Here is a 23584-nt window from a genome sequence, read left to right on the forward strand (position 1 = left end):
CGGGGACAGAGTCTAGACAAAAATATGATAAAAGATCCCTGTTACGTGCATGTTCCTTGTCAAAATGTCTAGCCACAGGATAACTCACATCTGCATTCTGGATCGCTCTTTGATGCTCTAGTATTCTTAATTTTACTGGATTTGTTGTGCTGCCGACATACCTTCTGCCACAAGGCCATGTCAGGCAATACACAACATAAGGCGTGGTACAAGTGAGAAATTTTTGTATTTTTCTAGGTTTCTTAACCCCCGGCACATTGTAATATACAGTACGCTTGCTCACTTTACACGCCTTACAGCGACCACAAGGAAAGAAGCCTTTCATGGGTTCAGACTTAGGTTTCGGTTTGAACTCTTCATGGTGACTATGTACTAGGTAGTCTTTCAAGGCCCTAGCTTTCCTAAAAGTCACCAATGGGTAGGAGGGTAAGTCTTTCTTTATAACACTGTCCGTCATAAGGATATTCCAATGCTTACGCATAATGCGTTTAAGATCTAAAGCATTGCTAGAGTAGGTCGTTATGAGTCTAAACGCCCCCTCATCTGTTTTTACTTCTTTGTTTTCTAGCAGCGTTTTTCTCTCTAGATTGCTCACCTTACTCCAAGCCTGTCTGAGTACACCATCTTTGTACCCTCTTGCTTTGAACCTTCGTATGCTGCTACCCGCAGCTTTGCGGATTTCCTGTTCGTTGGTGTTGTTCCTCTTAATCCGGAGCAGTTCCCCGTAAGGTATACTGTTAACAAGACTCTTCGGGTGACTGCTGGTCGCATATAGAGTGGAATTCCCAGCAGTCGCCTTACGGAAGAGTCTAGTTTGCAAACTGTCATTCTCAATAAACACTGTCAGGTCTAAGTAATTAACTTCAGTTTGACTTACTTCTCCTGAAAACTTCAGATTGTTGTGATTAGTGTTAAGCACTTCAATATATTCTCTGGCCAATTCGATTGACCCCTCCATGATTATAAAAAGGTCGTCGATATAACGGTACCAACCCCTCACGAGGTTGTTCTAGTTCTTGTTAGTGGGTGACCAGGCCACCTGCTCCTCCCACCACCCCACGAAAAGATTCGCGAAGCTGGGGCGGAGCAGGTACCCATCGCCACTCCCGTAAGCTGTTTGAATAATTCTTTGCCAAAGAGAAAAATGTTATTGTTCAGGCAGAATTGCAAAAATTCAAGCAGCATCTTGTTATGCTCGAAATATTTTACTGGTCTACTCTCTAGAAACCAGGAGATGGCTAGCAGCCCATCTTCGTACACTATACACGTATATAGGCTGGTAATATCAATGACCAACATAGTATACCCTTCTCGCCATTCAATATTTTGAATACAGTTCAAAAAATGTTTTGTGTCTTTCAAATATGATTTCAGATTTACCACGTGTGGAGAAAGAAAAGAATCCATATATGTAGGCAAATGTTCAGTGAGGCTGCCTTGCGAGGCTACAATAGGTCTACCAGGAGGGTTCACTAGGTCCTTATGAACCTTAGGTAGGTAATAAAATGTCAGAGTTACTGGGTTCAGGCATCTTAAAAATAAATGTTCATCGCAGTTCAACATGTCTCTATTATACCACTTAAGGATCATATCATGGTATTCCTTAATACTGGTGTTATAAGTACATTCCGTTACTTTGATGTATGTGGTAGAGTCGTTAAGTTGTCGTAACGCTTCTTTTTCATATTGTACTTTAGTGAGCAAAACAATGTTCCCTCCCTTATCCGAGGGTTTGCACACCAAAGAAGAGTCCTCACATAACTTTTTAAGTGCCAAATGCTGTTTATTAGTGAAATTTTGATTCTCATATTTAAATTTCATAGTACTCCTTAAATTACGCAAGTCTTGGATCACAGCCTCCGAGAAAGTGTCTATAGCGTCTGTTCCCATAACAGGCATGAAAGTTGAAGTTGGTTTAAAAGATGTGGCACCACCTTTTTGCTGCACTTCCATATCTGTCACTAACTGTGTGTTCCTCAAATTGGATTCTTCATCCTCATTGACCTCCATCCTCAGTTCTTCTAAAGATCTGATGCCTGCCAGATCTCTACAGGTCAATATACCATCCCCTGTACTACCAACAGCCGTTGGTTTCCCCGGTGGTGGTTTCAATTTGAAGTATTTGTATAGTTTCAGTTTGCGGGTAAACTTAAAGAGGTCTATCCGTGTCTGGGTGAACTCTAAGTTCTTTTGTGGGCAAAACGTGAGTCCAAGCTTGAGGATACTTTGCTCTTCATCAGTCAAAATTTTGGATGTCAAATTGACTATGGTCAAATTATCTGTTGCTTCTACACCTTCTTCTTGTAGAAGTTCTTCCTGCTCCTGGTTAAGGGCGGCGAGCCTACGATGTTGCCGGCTCCAGCCCCCCCTCCTCGTCTTCCTCTTGCTCCTCTTTTTTCTGGGGGTTTGCCCCTCCCCCCCTGGAGTTGTTGTTTCCGCATAACCTGATACTCCTCGTGAAAAGCCGACGACTCAGGTGGACCATCTTGGCCGTCTTCGCTAGACACTTCATCTCCCGTAACGGAAGATTCTGAGGTTTCTGGAACTGTGACAGTTACTTCTGGTTTCTTCTTTTTCAATTCCTTCCTGGGATTATCATATTTTTTGGAGAAGGTACCCTTCCCATGCTATAATCCTTTCGTCTCTTTCAAATTTCTCTTCTTTTCTCTGTTTGATCTTGTCCTCATATTTCTTTAAACGCTTCTTCATTGTCTCCCGTTTTTCCTCTAATTTAGGTTGATCTTCTTCTTTAGATAGGTCATGTTCAATGTCTTTGATTAGTGCAAGAGCCTTGTCTCGGTCGCTCCATGCAAAACGCACCAAAATCATCAGACTCCCCTTGCAAGATTGGGCAGTGTGTTCAGCCCATGCATCAAGTAACAGAGGGTCTGGGTTTTCGTATGCCGGTATCGTGTAACTCCTGAGTCCTCTGGGTACACGGTCAACGTCAATGTAATTCTGGAGAGAGGTGGCCTCCCACCATTTTCTAATTTCTCTCTCATCCAGACGTTCCAAAGTCGTTAATTTGGCATTTAAATCCGTTGCGTTGTTACTTTTAGCTCCCGGCGCTCCTCCCTGTGTATCAACAGTTTTGCTTTTATTTCTGAACATGCCCTGCTCTGCTTTGCGCCGCTCCATTTCGCAGAACAGGACTACTGCTCGTAGTTGCAGCCGCAACTACGGTATCAACGTTGTGAACACTGACGCCAACAACAATGTGACAGTTCGTTTGTAAATGGTATCAGTCGGAGGATCCCTTACTCGTGTTGCCTTCAATCGCCAATCTGTCTCAGTCCTGCCGGAGGGCGATAGACACCGTGTGGGGCTCCGCTGTTAAATCCAAAATTGTCAAAGTTGCGGTGCGGCTGGAATTTGTATTAACGCTCCAATCACACCTGCCTGCCGCACTCAGAGGCTGGTGCCTGCTTGTCGGGGGTGCACCCAACATCAATATCTGCTCCAAAGATCCCTCACCGCAATCCTGCGGAAATCAGGTAGCAGCACTCGCAGGGTTATATTCACAATATTTATTATTCAAAAGAACGTGCTTTCGGCACTCGGCCTTCTTCAGTAACGAAACGGAAGTCGCAGCAAACATCATCCATTTAAAACCATCATGTGTCATATCAACATGGAGGTAGGACTCATTGACGAGAATATATATATATATATATATATATATATATATATATATATATATATATATATATATATATATATATATATATATATATATATATATATATATATATATATATATATATATATATATATATATATATATATATATATATATATATATATATATATATATATATATATATATATATATATATATATATATATATATATATATATATATATATATATATATATATATATATATATATATATATATATATATATATATATATATATATATATATATATATATATATATATATATATATATATATATATATATATATATATATATATATATGCAGCCTAAAATGTTTCCAACATGGCAAAAATGCCAAAATGACATAGGTTTGCATTGTAAGACAAATACCCTCCTAACCCATAAGGAAAAGGACATGCACTGAACAATTGTCATATACCAATGCTTTATTGCCACAAGGAAAACTTGTAATTGCAGGCATTTGCCTGTAGGCTGCATTGCAGAGCGATAATGAAACAAAGACAAAAAACGGACACCTTGCCTTTAAGGCTTCCAAGGGTTAGGGTACTGTGCCTTTAAAACCTGCAGGAGACCCTCTGCTCCCATCATGCACCACAGGTGACAGTTAGGTAAGTTCTTTACGACGGTGCTTTATCTATAGACCCCTGAGTAGAGGATGCAATTTATATAGAACAACTTCAGTAATGCTCGTCCAGGGAGGCGGGAGGGTCGCTTATGGCTATGATGAGTATACACCTGGATAAGAACTAGGATTACAGGTAAGTAACTAATCCTTCTCATCCAGGGGATTCTCATCAATAGTCATAATCTATGAATAGAGTAGCAAGCCCATACCCAGTACCTTGCGGGTGAACTACAGAGTATAAAGAACATGAAAAACCATTACATTCAAATTGCAATCATGCAAACAAATTCTTCAAAGAGGCCTGCCCCACCTGGGCATCGGCCTGTGCATCAGAATCTAGACAGTAATGGCGTGTGAAGGAATGCACCGATCGCCATGTGGCTGCCTTACAGATTTCAGACATTGGAACATTGCGAAGGAGAGCTGTGGTAGAAGCTTTCCCTCTGGTAGAGTGTGCTTTAGGTTTGCCTTGTAAGGTCTTGTTAGCTAACTGGTAGGATAAAGCTATACAAGAGACAATCCATCGAAAAATTGATCTTTTAGACACAGATAGACCGGTGTTAGTGGAACCATAGTTAATGAAGAGCCAGTCAGATTTCCGAAGTTTTGGCAAGGTAAAACTTCAATACTCTTCGGAGATCAAAGAGTGTAAGGATCTCTCAGTGGGAGTCGATGGTTTAGGAAAGAAGGTGGGCAGAGTAATAACCTGATTGATGTGGAAATCCGAGACTACCTTAGGATGGATGCTCAGATGTGTACCTAACAACACCCTATTGGCATGAAACACAGTATAAGGCTCCTTACAGCACAGCGCCTGAATCTCGCTCACCCTGCGGGCTGAAGTAATGGCTAAAAAGCAGCCTTCCAGGTCAAATGCTGCAAAGACGCCTTATCTATAGGCACGAAAGGAGCACCTATCAGTTTAGTAAGAACAAGGTTAAGTTCCCAAAGAGGAAAAGGGGATCTCACTGGGGGGGGGGGGGGGGGGGTCCCTTCAGAAAATCCTTGACCACTGGCTTTTGAAAGAATGATTCCTGGTTCGGAGACTTCCTGTAAGCTGTAATTGCCGCCAGGTGAACCCTGATGGAGGAATATTGCAGGCCGGACTTTGCCAAGTATAACAAGTAGGTAAGGATCACTTGCTCCTGACCCTTGATCGGATCAAACGCGTTGTCCTTACACCACAGGTAAAATCTCTTCCATTTGAAAGCATAAGATTTCCTGGTGGAGGGTCTTTTTGCTTCCTTGAGAATAGTCATACGGTCCGCTGAGAGGTCTAAGTGCCCGTACTGGATGACTTCAGGAGCCATGCTGTCAAAAGCAGGGACGAGAGGTTGGGATGAAATACTCTCCCCTCGTTCTGATGTCTGGGAGGCAGGGAAGCCTCTGGTGTGGGGCCTGGGATAGTTGCAGAAGATCCGGATACCACCACTGGCGTGGCCACTCTGGAGCTATCAGGATCATTCTGGAGTTGGTCCTGTAAAACTTCTGCATGACAGCCGGGATCAGGGGGAGTGGTGGAAAAGCGTATAGCAATGTCTGTGACCATCTGATCAAAAGTGCATTCCCCTGTGATCCTTGTTGTGGGAATCTGGACGCGAAGACAGGGCATTTTGAATTTGCCGCGTCTGCGAACAGATCGATGTCTGGCACACCCAAATGCCGAAAAATGTCCTGAGCGACCTCGTCATTTAGCACCCAATTGTGTGCTTCAACGAAGTCTCTGCTGAGAACATCTGCCTGCACATTCAGGGTCCCTGGAAGGTGGATAGCTACGATCACGAGACTCCTCGCCAGAAGCCACTTCCATATGGTCTTGGACTCCAGAGACAGGACCCTTGACCTGGTGCCTTCCTACTTGTTCAGATAGTACATTGTAGTTGTGTTGTCTGTCTGAATCTGAATGGAACTGGACTGGAGAGACGGGTACAGAGACTTGAGAGCCAGATGGACTGCCCTTAGCTCCAGGAAGTTGATGTGATAACTTTGCTCTGTCTCGGACCAGAGACCTTGTACCTGAAGCTGGCCCATGTGAGCTCCCCAACCCTGCAGTGAGGCATCTGTAACAATAGTCTGGGTCGGAAGGACCTGGTGAAAAGGGACCCCTAGTAGAAGGTGCGACTTTTTCATCCACCATTTGATGGAGGTCCTGGCAGCCTGAGGAAGAGACACACGATCTTCCCAACGGCCTGACTACTGCGTCCACTGATTTTCGAGGGACTGCTGCAGAGGCCGCATGTGAAGTTCTGGCATTGGGCACAATTAGGATGCAGGAGGCCATCGATCCCAGCAGCGATGACACCTGCCTGGCTGTAGGATGTGGAGCGCTGAGAAGGGCGCGGCACTTGATTAACATTGATGACAACCTCTCTTCCGAAGGACACATGCTTGCCCTTACGGTGTCCAGGGAAGCGCCCAAGTAATGTATCTTCTGTGTAGGGTTGAGGACTGATTTCTTGCAGTTGACTTGCGACCCCAGGGAGAGAAAAGAAATTGGAGACAGTAGTTGAGATGGCTCTAGAGTTGTAAAGGTGTGGAACTCTTTAGGAGCCAGTCGTCTAGGTAGGGATAGAAGAAGATTTTCCGCTTGTGGAAGAACGCAGCTACCACCGCCATGCACTTGAAGAATGTTCGGGGGCGGATTTTAGCCCGAACGGAAGTACTCGGTACTGATAGTGCTGCTGAGACACCTGGAACCTGAGGAAATTGTGATGCTTCACTGACACAGGAATGTGAAAGCAGGCGTCCTGCAGGTCGATGGCACACATCCAGTCCCCCTGGTGTAGATGTGGAAATATCTGGTGCAGGGCTAGCATCCGAAATTTCTCTTTCCTTATAAACCTGTTCAGCAGGTGCAGGTCGAGGATAGGTCTGTACTCTTTGGCTATTCCTCGTTTTTGGACCAGGAAGTATCGTGAGCAAACCTCTTGGTTGCACTGGTGAAGAGGCACCTCTTCTATGGCTTCCTTGGAGAGAAGAGTGTACACCTCACCTTGTAACAGTAGCTTGTGTTGTTGCGGAAGGCACTTCAATCGTGGAGGAACTTGCGGGGAGGGGACTTGAACCTCAGCAAGTAACCATGCTGCACAATATTGATCACCCATCTGTCTCTTGTTCTGGTTTCCCACTCTTCTAGATGAAAAACAATACTCCCTCCTACCGGAGTGGCGAACGGTGCGGAGGAAGCAATGCCTCACTGTTTTCGAGGCTGCTTGGAGTATGACTGCTGTTGTTTATTGTTCCCTCTTCCTCTGCCAGGACGCTTCTGCTGAAACTGAGACCTCTGCTGGTTTTGGGAGGACCATTGAGGGGTTTGAACCCTCTGCTGGAAGGGGTGCTTGTCGTTTTGACGGAAGCGTTTACGAAACTCCTTCCGCTTCTCTAGTCCAACTGCTTTGACAGTGTCCAGCTCGGTCTTCATCATCTCCTTATCAGCGTGATAGCCAAATAATGAGGAGCTGTTGAAGGGCAGCATAAGGATCCTCTTCTGGGCATCCGGTTTAAGACCGGTGAGGAGCAACCATGCTGAGCGCCGCGAGCAGATGCCGTGGGAATAGCCACGCGCTGCAATTTCTGAGGCTTCTACAGCAGCACTGATGACCTGGTTTGCTACTAAGCCACCCTCCTGCAGGATCTCTTGGAAGTCCTGTCGATCTTCTTTGGGAAGCTTGTCAGTAAACAGAGCAAGGGAATCCCAAAGAGACCTGTTGTAGCGCCCTAGAAAGGCTGATGCACTTGCTACATTAATAGATGATGCGGACGTACTACACATCCTCCTGCCACAAGACTCCATTTGCTTACTGTCCTTTTCTGGGGGGACTGAAGCTGATGAGGCTGAGAAGTGCGCCTTCCTGGCAGCTGCCACAATGACTGAATTTGCTGGAGGATCAGACCTAAGGAACAAAGGGTCTTGATCTGGAGCCTCGTGTTTCTTTGAAATTCTTGATGGAACTGACCCCCACTGTGGCAGGGGTGAGGAATGTGGACATAGCTAGTTCTATAAAGCCTGGCACCAGAGGTAGCAGAGGTCTGGGGGCTGTACAATGGTGTAATGTCTCAAATATGACTGAAGTAGAGACCACAGGAGTATACAAACTGATATTCAGTTTCTTAGCTGCTCTGCCAAGCACGTCAGAGAAAGTCCCAATGTCATCAATATTGAAGGTGGTGTAGATGAAAGGGTGGTTGGTGAGTAGTCCCGAACAGAAGACCTAGTGGTAGAAGACCAAGTGGATGATCTTCTACGCCTCCTTTTGTGTGCAGGTTCGTGGTGCGAGCTGTGATGATCCCTTGACTGTGATCGGCGTGTGGAAGGCGACCTTGGTCGTGTGGGAGGCGACTTTGAAGGCTTCTTGGGAGCGCCTCTCTCCGGGTCTCTTGAGGTTCTAGAGGGTGAGTATGTCTGCGAGTAGTCCGAGCCCGGACTTCTGCGCTCTCCTGTCCCTCTGACGTCCTTCAGCCACTGTGGTGACAGACCGAAAACTAGCCCTGGGCGTAGTGGGCGTAGTGGGGCTTCGCGATGCTACGTGAAGTGGGCGAGAAACTACGCCCACCTCCGCACTCCGCGTAGCCCCACTACGCACGCACCACTGGCCGCCACCCGCCCTCCCTAAATACTTTCAATGAAAAGTGTAAAATAATTAAAACGCACTTACCTTGCCCGCCGCTGCTCGCCGCGTCCCCGGGGCTCGCTATCTTCATTCTTCCGTCTTGTTTACTAATGCGCATGCGCGGGCGGCCGCGCATGCGCATTTTCTCATGAGAAATGTGCATGCGCGGGCGGCCGCGCATGCGCATTAGTAAACAAGACGGAAGAATGAAGATAGCGTCCCCCGGGGACGCGGCGGGCAGCGGCAGGCAAGGTATGTGCGTTTTAATTATTTTACACTTTTCATTGAAAGTATTTAGGGAGGGCGGGAGGGAGGTGGGTGGCGGCCAGCTACGCTCCGTCTGCAGAGCGTGCGTAGTGCCGCCTGGCTACGCCCGCTCCGCAAAATGCGGAGTAGGCGGCACTACGCACACTCCGTGCACGGAGCGTAGCTGGCCGCCCACCCCTACCGAAAACCTCCTTTTCTCCAGCCCTAGGAGATCTTTCTGCAGAAATTTGTACAATATGCAGCCCTGGTGATCATGACTGGGCTCTTGATGTCGATCGTGATCTTGACGATGACTTGCGTGGGGTCTCCTCAGTGGCTACTGCAGTATTGTCCCTCGACGTTAAACGCCTCGACTTCGATAAGGTTTGAGCCAACTTCGAGTGGTGATCTACAGTGAGAACGACGTCCTCTTCTTGACGTCGATCGCCCGCGGTGATGCGGGGTCGTCAACGTCGACCTCACATGGTGTCTTGATGACGTTGATCTCATCGACGTCGAATGCCTTGACCTTGACGTTGACCTCACATGGCGTCTTGTTGACGTCGATCTCCTCGACGTTGAATGGCTCGCCCTCGACGACGCTCTCGACGTCGACAGTCTACCCACTCGCGGCATGGTCTTCGCCAGCAAGTCTCTCGACGCCGACCCTCTCAAGGGTGGGGGAGAATGCCTTAACGTCGACAGAATTCTCGCCGTCGACAGGGCGTTAACAGGTCTGCTGGACCCACAGCCTTCGCGCCCGAAGTGATGTGCCTCAACGCCGACTTACTGGCATGTGGCGGAGGGTCTCGACGTTTAGACGATTACTTGTCCCTAGACGCTGAAGAGTGCCTCAGCCTCTTTGACGGCAATCTCGACGTCGACAGCAAACATTCTGTTACCTGCTTCTTCCTGGAATCAGGGGAGGTAGAACAATGCCATTTTGGATGTTGCTTGCTGGAAGAAGGGTCTCTGATGTCTCCATGAGCACCACCATGTTGGCTTCTATCCTTCTCCAGGTGGGCATGAAGCTTGATGCCTTCTCTGTCACGCAGTCCTTTTTGAAAACTTCTGGCAATGATAACACTGGTCAGGGTTGTGTGAAGAAGGAAGACACACAATACACACAGAGTGTGGGTCTAACAGTGCCATTTTCTTGCCACAGAAAGGGCATTTCCGAAATAAAGCAGGCATTCTGACTGGAATTTTTTTTTTAAAAAGCCAGAAAACCAATAGAATATACTTCTAGTAATCATGAAATGTCGAATTATCAAAGAAAATATTGAATATATCAATTTCTGTCAAAAAACTGAAGAGCTCAAAACTTCAGGATCCTCACAGAAGGAGCCGGAAAGAAAGAACTGACCTAACTGTCATCTGTGGTGCAGAGGGTCTCTTGCAGGTCTTAAAGCATGGTACCCTAACCCTTTGAAGCCTTAAAGGCAAGGTGTCAGTTTTTTGTCTTTGTTTCATTATTGCTCTGCAATGCAGCCTACAGGCAAATGCCTGCAATTACAAGTGTTCCTTGTGGCAATAAAGCATTGGTATATGACAATTGTTCAGTGCATGTCCTCTTTTCCTTATAGGTTAGGAGGGTATGTGTCTTACAATGCAAGGCTGCATGTATATGCTTTCACATATGTGTATCTATATATATATATTTTCTAAAAAATTATCAACTCTGATATATGTTTTGATTGTATACAGAGGTGTGCACGTATATGTATAATGAAATACGGGTTTTTTCTATGTCTACACCTTTGCAACTCACGTTTATGGGTGGAGCATCACTGATAGAAAAAAACTGTATAAATTTGTAGCTGACCAGGTGCGCGGTGTGTGACCAAGAGCACTAGTTGCTCGAAACGCGTAACCGGAGAGGTTTTAAATAAAATCTCCTTGCCTGCAACCATTGGGTCCGTGTCTTCGTGTCCACAGAAGTGTGGTTTTTCTGAAGATTGTTTTGTTCGTGTTATACGAGGAGCAGCTGTCCTCGTTTACGGAACCCACTCGCCAGGAAGAGGTCGGGAGCACTGCAGCTGCAAAAGCCACGTTTGTTTCCGAGGAGGAAAATATGCACCCGAACCCCCTGAGCTGAAAGTAAGAGCCTTCGTGCAACGCACGGACTACCGCTCACGTACGGCAGGTCCTAGTGGCTAGCGGTTGGTGAGTGGTGTCCAACCACAACGGGGCTTGTATTGAAGAATTCTCAGGTGGTGAGAATTGGTTTGCAGTCAAGAGACCGGCAGCGGCGCGAGTCGCCGGTTTTTTCATATTTTAAAACGCTGAGCCTCTCCAGTCGCACCATGTCAGCCAGTTTGGAGAGAGAGAGGGAGGACGCCGCTGAAACACTTTTCAGTAATATAAGGAAGAACAATCAAACAAACAATGCGGCTACAAGTCAGCCCAACGAAGTGCAACAGGATGCTAAACAACTTTTAAAAATCCTGGAGATAAAAACTAAGACGGAGATCACGAAGTGGTGGGAGCACAAGTCTCTCACCAAATACGTCGAAGCCGGTCGAGTTCCGCGTGGTTTGCGGATCATGCTGGCACCTAGCTTCGAGGACCCCAACCCAGCAATGCTAAAGGAATGGGGCGAATTGAATTTGGATGCGTCGATGAACCTGGTAAGAGTACTTATAAAATACGCAGTCATAGACCGCGACAAACTGCTTGAGGAAATTAAGGGCATTAACGAGCAGCTGGATGCCACTACCGACCCTGACACCAAGTTACTAATCACGAATATGCGCAAGGAAATAAGTGAGAGACTGCACAAACATGAGGAGCGCATTAAAATTAGAAAAGTGCATAAATTCGCGAGGGACCTGAAGGACTACGAGACTGGGCAAATCTATACGTTTGCTAGAAAATACGATCGAGCCAAGCAAGCAAAATGGTCCAAACAAGCTGCGAAAGTGGGAGCCAGTAATAGCAACTTGGCGACAACGAATCGACAGGATGAGGTGATGGAAAATTCTGATCCTGATACAGTCTCTCTGGCCAGCTCATCCAGCATGTCTCTCTCCGAGATTAGCAACACAGAAACACATCCGGGAAGAGTTTTAGAAATTGGTGAAGAGATGGATTTTTTAGTGGACGACCGGCTGCAAACATTGCGTCCGAGGCACAAAAAGAACTACAACGCAAAAAGCGCAACGCAAGACGCCACGCAAGACGCAAAAGGCGGAAAGCAACATCAGCAGCCTCAACAGCAAAAGAGAAAGAAACAATGGTTCAACAAAAAGAAACAATAAAAGATTGTACCATTACGAACCTCTCTGACGTTACCCTTACCACAGCAGAAGAGCAATTATTAGCTCTAGGACTTAATTTTTGCCCAGAAAGTTCATTCAATTATACAAATACAAGAGCGGATGTTTTTAAATTCATTCGCAAGCTTAAGCTAAAAAAGTTCTTTGCATCCAAGACTACAACCAAAAATATGGAGCGCACTACCAGCACAAGTGTCACTGCTGTTGCTACAGTTCCAGCAGTCCCGGCAGCAAAAGATGCTAGACTCTTGCTCACTCTATGTGATCTGGGAAATGCTGCGGCGGCCTCGACACAGGACAACGACGGTACTCAAAATACCCAAAGAGAATTGATTAATGTGGACATTCGCCAAAGAGGAGCGGGAGAAAGTCCTTTCAAACCGGTAAGCACCTTTTTACCCGTCATGCCGAAAGATGCAATTGATATTTATCATGAGTGCGTGACGGAAGATTTGAAAAGGCTTAACCGTGTGACACAGGCACAATCTAATAAGAACAATGCTAGGATCATGCAATATAATACTCTAATGAAAAAACTTAGTCAAAATCAGGAAGTTGTTATTAACAAATCTGACAAGGGGGGTAATATTGTCTTGTGGAAAAAGGAAGAGTATATGGCCGAAGCCATGAGACAACTTAATGACCCCACCTGCTATGAAAGATCTAATGGGATGGCCTACAAACGAGCCAAAGACAACTTGAAAAAACTGTTAATGTCTTACAAAAGAACCAATTTGATCTCCCAAGCTGAATTTGACTATCTGCATAGAGAACATCCGGTTATACCGATATTGTATTTGATCCCTAAAATTCATAAGCAGAAAATTCCCACTCCGGGCCGCCCCATCATAGCAGCCATAAACAGTGTGGGGGAGAACATTTCTCATTATATAGACTTTTTTCTGCAGGACATTGTCAAAGAGTTGCCTAGCTATTTAAAAGACACAGGGGACTTTCTCAACAAACTCAATTCCATTCAGTGGCGTGAAAATTGGTGCATTTTGACTTTAGATATTGAGTCCTTATACACCTCCATAGACCACACTAAAGGATTGGACGCCATCACACACTATCTTAGTTCTCGATCTTGTGAATATTATGCACATAACAAGATGTTGTGTGAGTTGATACATTGGTGTTTAAACAACAATTACTTTATGTTTGCCAAGAATGTCTGGAGACAGGTGCGAGGTGTGGCGATGGGATCGTGCTTCTCCCCCAGCTATGCATGCTTGCATGTTGGCTGGTGGGAGGAGCGCGGTCTCACCGGTACTCCCGGATTTGAGAAGGTTAAATACTGGAAACGGTTTATTGATGATGTGTTTTGTATTTGGGAGGGGGATGAGGAAAGTGCTAAAGTTTTTGTTGATGCTTTAAATCAGAATAATGACAACTTGTTCTTTACGGCCCACATCAGCAAGGAGAAAGCAGATTTCCTAGATGTTCATGTTACAATCTCCAATAATACTGTTGCCACGTCATTATATCGTAAACCGACGGCTGGCAACAGCATATTACATGCTAGCAGTAAACATCCCCAACACGTCATTACCAATATTCCATATGGGGAGCTACTCAGAGTTAAGAGAATCAGCAGCACTCCTGAAACCTTTGAACAAGAAGCTCAGACTACAATAAACAGATTGAAAGCTAGGGGATACAACAACAAGGTCCTTAATAGCGCACTGAGGCGATGTCGAGCCAAGCCCCGGGAATCTCTTCTGACATCTGAAACCGTAGATATAGAATCAGAGAACCCTGCGCCCCGTCTTATACTAGCATTCAGCAAACAAGAGAAACAAATAAGGTCCATTATGAGGAAGCACTGGTCCATTCTGCGTACTGATAGTGTCCTGGGTGATATTATCCCCAATGCACCTACCATTACGTACAAAAAAGCACCCAGTATGCATAACTGTCTAGTTAAAAACAGCCCGGAACTAGGAAATGGTAGCGCTTGGCTAAAACAAAAAGGTTTCTTTAAATGTTCCTCTTGTAGGGCATGTAAATTTGGTGTAAATACATCCCATTATTTTACACCTTTCAGTCCTAGGAGGAAGGCCATCCGAGGTTACTTTAATTGTCACAGCGAGTTTGCAATATATGTCCTGACGTGCACCTGTGGCCTAATATATGTGGGCAGTACCAAACTACAGGTGCACGCCAGGATTCTGCAACACTTACGAGCCATTGTAAATAGTGACAATACGTACCCAGTAGCACGTCATTTCAAGTCCACTCATAACAATGATTTGTCCAATCTATCATATTATGTTATAGATGTGGTTGCGCCCCTCGTCCGAGGAGGCGACAGAGAAAAACTGCTACGAAAAAAAGAAACCGAATATATAATTGAACTAGACAGCAAATACCCCAATGGTCTGAACACCACTGAAGACTTACATCATTTGTTGTAGTCTCATTAATCCTAATGTTCTCATATGGGTTCTTTCTGTATTTTTCTCCTCAAGGTCTTTCTGAATATAACAACTGATACCAGATGGCGCCGGCCTGGCACCACATGGGAGTCCACAAAGGATTCATGTATCACCCGGACCTTGATGTATATTGCCTTCCTGTATATAGTATCTCTCTATCCTTTTATAGAATAATTTGGGGACTAATGAATTTTAGTCCACCTATAATGTGTTTTTATTTTCACTAGGGTGCACTTTCGTTATATTTCTAATATAGATCACAATAAGAATTATCACCAGTGGGTTATTTAATTTCAGCGTTGATATACCATTAGCACGTGTATATATTGATGCTATTCATTTTCTTGAATCACATACAGATATGTGTCCATGTGTCCAATATAATGCCATGTAAGTTGGAGAAGATATAGATTTTGTAAATAGGAGAATAGTGTGTATTTTTGTATGATATAAATATGTATATATGTATAGGAGTAGGCATATGTATATTTATATATATATTTTTTGTATAACTTTGGATTATTGTATATAGATAGGATATATATATATTTTTCTAATTGTATAGAGATGGATTCGAATTTAATGGGCACAGTTGTGTGTAGAATTGACATATGCATATTTAGTATGTTCTATACATGGCTATGGTTTAATATGACTTTGTAAATGCATTCATGCAGATATAATTTTCTAAAAAATTATCAACTCTGATATATGTTTTGATTGTATACAGAGGTGTGCACGTATATGTATAATGAAATACGTGTTTTTTCTATGTCTACACCTTTGCAACTCACGTTTATGGGTGGAGCATCACTGATAGAAAAAAACTGTATAAATTTGTAGCTGACCAGGTGCGCGGTGTGTGACCAAGAGCACTAGTTGCTCGAAACGCGTAACCGGAGAGGTTTTAAATAAAATCTCCTTGCCTGCAACCATTGGGTCCGTGTCTTCGTGTCCACAGAAGTGTGGTTTTTCTGAAGATTGTTTTGTTCATATATATATATATATATATATATATATATATATATATATATATATATATATATATATATATATATATATATATATATATATATATATATATATGTGTGTGTGTGTGTGTGTGTGTGTGTGTGTGTGTTATCTCTATACTCCGGGATCACGCACGTGGGCGGGGATTATTCATAGATTATGACTATTGATGAGTATCCCTTGGATGAGACCCTAGTTGCTCCAGGTCAGGAGGATGTGGTACGAGGAAGTTCTGGGCATGAGCATCTGTGCTACGATCAGTCTACCACTTTGGGAGGATCTTCTGTTGCAGCAGCAGGGCAGGGTTCTGCACCCAAACCAGCGTAATCTACACCGCCATACATGGTGATTGACCGTTGGCAGCTAAATGCATATTATATACCACCCAAAGTTGAGGATGTTTTATTTGCTGCCATGAGCTGGGACAAATTTGTGGCCCTTTGCAAGCCAAACTGTCAAATGTTTTGTTGTTAGTTTTGTCTTTGTCCCAGCAAGGTCTTGCAGTGGACACTGTTAAAGGTTGTTGGTCTGACCTTTCAGGCTTTTGCGTTTGTCGGACCAACTGTCCTTGTTTATATCACATGTTGTGAAGTGGCTTTTTAAAGGTTTGACACACGTTCCTCCCAAAGCCAATTAGGATGTCACAGTGAGTCCTTAACTTGGTCCTACCGTTCCTCATGTGCACTGCCATTGAGCCGATGTACAGCTTCTCACTGTGTCTTCTGACTTTCAAGAGTTTGTCTAATCAGTAATCTACAGGCCCTATCGGTAAAATCAACCTACACCACCTTTTTTCCAGACAGACTGGTGCTTAGGACACGGACGGCCATCTTGCTGAAAGTCGGGAGTACTTTTTATGTTGAGCAGTCTATCACCCATCTAACGTTCTTTGCCCTGCCTCACCTCTTTAAAAAGGGGTCGAAACTCCATCCACTGGAACCCAAAATAAGCTTTAAGCTTTTACATCAATCACACCAAAAATCGCTCAGTGGACGCTCAGCTTTTTGTGGGCTTCTTTGGGGAAATGAAGGCACGGCGGTGCAGATATTGACTCTGTCTAGGTGAACAGTGCTCTACAATAAGATCTTTTACACACGGCCAAAAAGCTGCATCTGGAAGTTCTGAGAGCTTATTCCACCTGGGCTAAGGCTACCATCACTGCATTGGCATCAGAGTGCCTGTCCTGGACATCTTTCAGGCTGCAGTGTTGGCTTCAGTGCTCAAGTTCAAGAAGCACTACTACCTTGGCAACAATGTCGGGAAGGAAGGGCATTACACCTATACGGTCCTGTAAGACTTTTGGTTTGAGCCCACTCGATTGACCCTCCTCCTTCAGGAGGTACTGCTTTGGTATCTATTCTAAAGGTGAAGAATCTGTGGTTAGAAGTATCCAAGAGAAGAACAAGTTACTTACCTTTCGTAATGCTGATTCTGGTGGATACTGTAACCACAGATCTTCACTGCCCTCCCACTTCCCTGTTCTGTAGTGTCTCTTTTTAAAAATTAAAAAGGTCACAAATTAGAGATGCGCACATTTGAGCAGACAATTGTTTTGTGCTCTGCGTCCAAGGGCATGAAAAGAGTCAACCAAAAAACAGACATCAGCGCACAGGGGTGGTGCTTTCTGCTCCTTCACTTATAAGGCGGAATGAAAGCAACGTGGAGCCGCACTTCACCACATAATGGTGTGCATTTGGCACTGCTGAGAACATTTCCAGGTCCAGCTTCGCACATGAGGGATATTCTAAAGGTGAGGAATCTGGTAACTATCCACCAGAAAGCATTATTAAAGGTAAGTAATTTGTTTGTTGATGCCATGTTTCTTCACCGCTTTCATCTTGTACTAAATTCTATTGTGCATGGAGGTCAACTGAGGTCCAGTTTGGAATGGTATTTGCGTGGAAGTCACAAACATTCCAGAGAGGGGATCATGCTATTCTACAATATGTGTGCAGTGTTTGTCATTATTCAAGGGCATGTTTAAGTTGAGCAACAAAAATATATCTCCTGAAATCGCGTAATTCCAGACTCCTGTCGTAGATTGATTTCCCAGATCACATACAACAAAGACATTTATGATTAATAGTTTTGAGCATATCAGCTATGGATATAATCCGGGTGGTCTGCACAATGTTATGAAGAAATACATCCATCACACATGTTGCTCTTTGTGTACAAAAAAGTAATGAACTGAATGCTTGAATTAATTTCCGCCACTGGTAATTACTTCGGCTACATCCCAATATGTTGTTATTTTACACACCATGCCACCTCAGTTTGGACCCATCCCTATGCAAACCAGTCTTGACAAAGCTCCAATGAGAACAGTCTAGCCTGAACTGCCACACTAGGTCCTCTCTGAACCAGAACACAAGTAACCCAGGACCGGTTTTGCCCAAATTAGGTTTCGTCAGCCAGGTATAACTTAGTTCCAGTGACTCAGTGAGCATAGAACCACATCTGGGCAAACCCATCCCACAGTGGGGCTGTTCCCACTGGAGCAGGGTCAATACTTCATTACTTCTTCCCCCAGCGTGCTCCTTAAACTCTGGCCTGGTGGCCCAATCCAGGTCTTGCTTTTCACGGATAGCTCATTATCTAAAAGGTTTACATTCACTAGGCATCATTTCTAGGAATTCTACATTGATGTGTGCACAACTTTACCACTAGTGAGAGTCTGTATCTTATTTAACTATTGGATATTGTTACTGATAATCATTTATTTAAAAGCTGTTGCATATGAAACTGCATTGAGAACATGAAGCTTTGTAAATTCACCCTGTCTGTGCTCGAGTATCTAAAGGTATAGTAGAGGAGGCACTTTCACAACACAAAACCTAACAAGGGCCAGCCTCACTTATGCTCTACATGGACCCAGCCCTGTTCGCCTAATCAGCACCAAGTCAAGCAGCACAGTGTGGGATGTCTTTTGTTGTATAAAGATGGTACAGCATTTCTTTGTGCCAATTTCCTAGTGTGCTGAAGAGTTGTCAGGTGAGGTTTGCCATGCACCACAAGGATTTCTGGAACAAAGAGATTTCAGGATTGGCGCAGCAAAAGGTGACGTGGCTTCTTGGCTAGCTGAAAGTTTGATAACAAACGTGTAGTCTCAATATCCACCTTCCAATTCTATTGCAAGAAGGCCCGATGTCAGACAATCCTAATAAGGACCTTTGAACTGGAGGCTCACCAGAAGGGGACCCCTACATAAATTCCTATCCTTGCCTGGAGTGTCAGCTGGAGTGACGGCAGCATCATGAGGATGAGTAAATGGTCTCAAGAGGCTGTAATAAAAGTCTAGTAAACCCTTCAAGTAAAATAGGTATTTAGTTTTTTTTAATGAATACACCGGGAAGTGAAGTCAGTAATTTCAATGAGATTGCACGTGTGAAATTCTGCCTTAATACAGCCTTACCTTGAAGAGCTGATCGACTTCGGCTTGACTTTTCATATAGGCTTCATAGTCAGCAAACACTTTAAATCTACAAACACGTAAAGACAAAGATTTACATTAGAAGAGTTAAGTGGCCTGAGTCTCATTACAAGTTCCAACATAAATAAACCTGTATACACCTGGAACATATAAGTGTGTTATTAAATTGTTCATTCTAGCTCAGTGACCCAGTTGTCCCTCTGAAAATCCAACGTCAACTTCCCTTTATGTGTCACCTTAATTTGGACACCTGGTGCTTAAATGTGAGTGTATCTGACTATTGGTTTCATGTTTTCCTGTGATATTGGCCATTAATGTCCACAAGTGAGTGGTAAATTAAATTTATTACAACTTGTGATTGCCATTTATAATTCAGTATTCCTAAAAATGCACAAACCTATTTTAATTGGTACTCACTTATTTCCCATAATGAACACACATGAAAAGAAATAAACATCACCAGTACGTACAAAGATCCAATCTTTGAGCGCACATAGATACATTCCCTTTAAATAGAGTAGGTTTAAAACATGTATCATCATTTACAAAACTGATTTAGCGTTGCCACTAAGTCTTACAAAATACGACTACTAACAACTGACATATAGGGCTTGATTCAATGGCAGTCAGACCGCACACCTACAGGCCGTCAGTGGCTGTCCGACCGCCGACAGGCATTCAGTCTGACCACCCCATTATGATGCAGGCGTTCGGACTCTATTCGGTCCGAGGGAAGACTGCCACCTACAACAGGATCATCTGCTCCCAACGGGGCGGCAGTTGGAATCGGAATCCCGAATGGAGGCGCTGCCAAGGCAGGCACCACCGTTGGGATTAAGATATCCCTTTCCGATATGAAAAGGCTGTTGGAAAGGGACTTTGGAGGCACCAAACAGGGTCCGTGACTGACATGGGCCACTTTTAAGTGACGCTGGGGGCACATGTAGTGCTCCCACTCACCTCCATGCACCATGTGCCGAGCACCACATGGGTGCATGGCACACAGAGCCTGGATGCGCACAAAGTGCTCCTTTACACTGCCGCTGTGCCTGGGCCGCAGCACAAGCTGCTGTGTAAATGAGCACTTTCTGACCGCCAGTCCGGAGGTCTCACCATATGCTGCGGTCGGATCATTGAGTGCTTGTCGGGCAGTCTCCTGACTGGCGCGATAGCAGTCAGCGGTCCGAACATCCTCCATTGCAATCATCCCCATAGTTTTGATTGTTAGTGTGTTTAAAACCATTCAGCTGGAAACTGGGGACCTAATGAGACAGGCAAAGCAATTAACTGACTGAAATAAAAAAAATGGATGTGATTCAAGAGCTACTATAACCATTTCAAAGGTAGAAGGTTTTATCAATCAATGATGCTTGGAATTTACTTACTCTTTTAGTTGACATGATGGCTTCAATAAAAATTACTTTTCAAGTAAGATAAATAGTATTATATCTACGCATGGGCTTAAAGGAGAGCCCGTAAGGAACAAGTATAAACATCTAGTGATCTGTAGTAAACCTGACTTTATTTTATTGGAAAATTCAGTAAAATATGCTTTACGTCTACACTTAAATTTTTCAGAACACTGGGCATCAGTGCTAGTATCACATCATCCAGATATTGATGCATTTAAAAATAGATCAGTTTTATAGACTATCTGTTTTCTGAATTACCTAAACTGTATTCTCTGACTTTCCTGGTTGTCCTTAACGAGACGAAATCCTAATGGTCATATACCTTAATTCAGAAGATGAGATAATATGATTTGAAACATACCTTCTGCATTGAACTAGGTATCAAAAATATTACTAAACATCAATTACATCACACCCATTCATGAGCATCTTAAACATTCTAGAAAACTCCAGATCAAAGTCAGATAGGAGAGTTGGCGTTATGGAGCTGAACAAAGAAGAACACAGCAAGATACTGAAAGCATTTTGGATGGAAACCTATCTTAAGTGTGCTGCATCAATTCCTAAGTCAGGAACCGCGTTTTATTTATTTATGAAATTTGCTAAGCGCGCGGCTACCCCCAACGGGGGTGTCCCGGCGCTGAGGACAGCAACGACGAAGAACCTAAGGTTAGCGGCTGGAAAATAGCAATGTCTTCAGTTTACATCGGAACTGCAATTCCGATTCAGCCAGGTGAAGATTTACTGGAAGGGAATTCCAATGTCTGGAAGTAACCACCGCAAAAGCTCTACCACCTTTTCTAGCTCGTTGGAAGCGGGGGGAGCAGGAGACGGAGGTGGTTAGATCTAAGAGCTTGTGATGAATGGACTAGCTTCAACCTTCGTCTGAGATACCCCGGACCTTAACCGTTCAGAGTCCTGAAGGTAAGTACCAGGGCTTTTAACTGGATTCGGGAGGATATTGGCAACCAGTGAAGGTTCTTCAGGTGAGGGGAGATGGCGGTAAGGGACCTTGCAGATCAGCCTGGCCGCAGCATTCTGAACGATCTGCAACCGTTGTAGGAGATAGGCTGGAACTCCCACGTATAGGCTGTTAGAATAATCTAAGTGTGAGGTAAGGAGGGCATGGACTATAGTCTTCATAGAGTCTATGGGCAAGTAGGAGGAGATCTTTTTTATCATACGCAGTTTGCCAAAGCAGTCAGTAGTCACTCTATGAATTTGGGTCTTATAGGATAATTCGTTATCAATTTGAAAGCCCAGATTACGAGCAGCTTTAACAGGGAATGGGGGTGGATTCAGCTCTGATGGCCACCACTTGGATGGCTGCAGGGGGGCTGCCTGGTTGAAAAATAGCACCTCCGTTTTGTTGGTTTTTAGCTTCAAGGTGGTATCAGTCATCCAAGATACAATGTTGGAGAGACAAGCTTTGAAGTTCTCGAGTCTGTGGTCAGAGTTGTCTCTAAAGGAGAAAATTAGCTGCGTATCATCAGCATATGAGACCACTCTGACTCCAAATGCCTCTATTACCTTTGCCAGAGGTGCTAAGTAGACATTGAAGAAAAGGGGACTGAGAGCCGACCCTTGAGGGACTCCACAGCTAAGGTTTTTTTTATCTTTGGACATAAAGGGTCGACACCACAACCTTTGTGTTCTGTCCGTTAGGAATGATTTTATTCAGGCCAGAGGAGTGTCAGAAATCCCTATATTATGGAGTCTATCCAGCAGTATGGAGTGGGAGACGGTATCAAAAGCCGCGTTGGCAGGTGAGGGCATCTTTAAACAAAACCTCTAGCTTAAATGCAGTCAATTTCCTTTCAGTCAGATGGTTTCAAGGGGCACTCCCTGGCATAATGCTCTCCTTTTCCACAATATAGGCACAATTTTAGGGTTTGTCGCCGTTCCTTCTCTTCTTTGGTTAATGGACCCCTAACTCCCCCATCTGCATTGGCTCAGGACCTAGCTTTGATTCCCCCGTGTTCCGTGAGTCCCCTCTAACGACTACCATTCGAGAGGCTTGAAATTGAGTCCTCTCCCCCTTCCGTTCTGACAACCTATGGTTGAGTTTCACCACCAGGTCCATAAAGTTTACAACCTGTGACACCACATCCTTTAATTCCTCACACAACCCCTGGTAAAACAATGATGTTCTTTTTGCAAGGGGCCATGGTGTTTCTGCCACAAAACAATTAAATGTAGCTACATAAGTCAACAGATCATGCTTCCCTTGTCTCAATTTAAGACACTCCGCATCACTGGCTTGCATGAATGCATGTTTAGCAAAGAGACTATGCATTTGTTCTTTGAAAGCAGGAAAACTGTATAACATCGGATCATCACTGTCCACCAAAGGGACAGCCCAACTAGCTGCAGTACCAGCTAAGTAAGAAATAACAAACGCCACCTTTGCGGTATCATCAGGAAAATCCAGCAGAACAACACATAAAATGCAATAGACACTGGTTCATGAAGACCCTGTATTTGCTACTGTCCCCAGAAAATCTCTTAGGAGCCGCTAACGGGACGGGAACAGGGGTATTTACTGTAAAATATATAGGAGGCCCTACCTGAGCTGTTACATGATCAAACTGGAAGGTAGCTGGTTGTACAAGAGGACCCTTTTGTTTAGCACAAGGGCCCAACGCCTTACCCCAAACACTCTCCCGTGCTCTATTGACACTAAGTTCGGCTTGTAACCCATGATTTTCCTTCTGGAGGCCCTGCACCTCTGCCTGCAAAGTAGTTATAGCTGCCAATAAATCCTGCATCAAGCGCACCTCCACACTATCCACCTCATCATCCATCTTCACTCAGGCAGTGCAATAATTTTTGGGCTTGGTTTTCTGTTC

The 23584-nt window shown here is 44.4% G+C and overlaps 1 protein-coding gene across 1 annotated transcript in view; it reads right to left on the reverse strand.

Annotated features, from left to right (window-relative positions):
- The window catches only part of PYGB (glycogen phosphorylase B), a 684627-nt gene that overhangs the window by 35473 nt on the left and 625570 nt on the right, over positions 1-23584 (reverse strand). Inside the window, exon 19 of the mRNA XM_086927201.1 lies at positions 19306-19372. Within this exon, the coding sequence (XP_086783327.1) occupies positions 19306-19372 (67 nt within the window). The remainder of the gene's footprint in view (positions 1-19305; positions 19373-23584) is intronic.

This window comes from Lissotriton vulgaris, chromosome 6, assembly GCF_964263255.1.
Source record: "Lissotriton vulgaris chromosome 6, aLisVul1.2, whole genome shotgun sequence".
Taxonomy (NCBI): Eukaryota; Metazoa; Chordata; class Amphibia; order Caudata; family Salamandridae; genus Lissotriton; species Lissotriton vulgaris.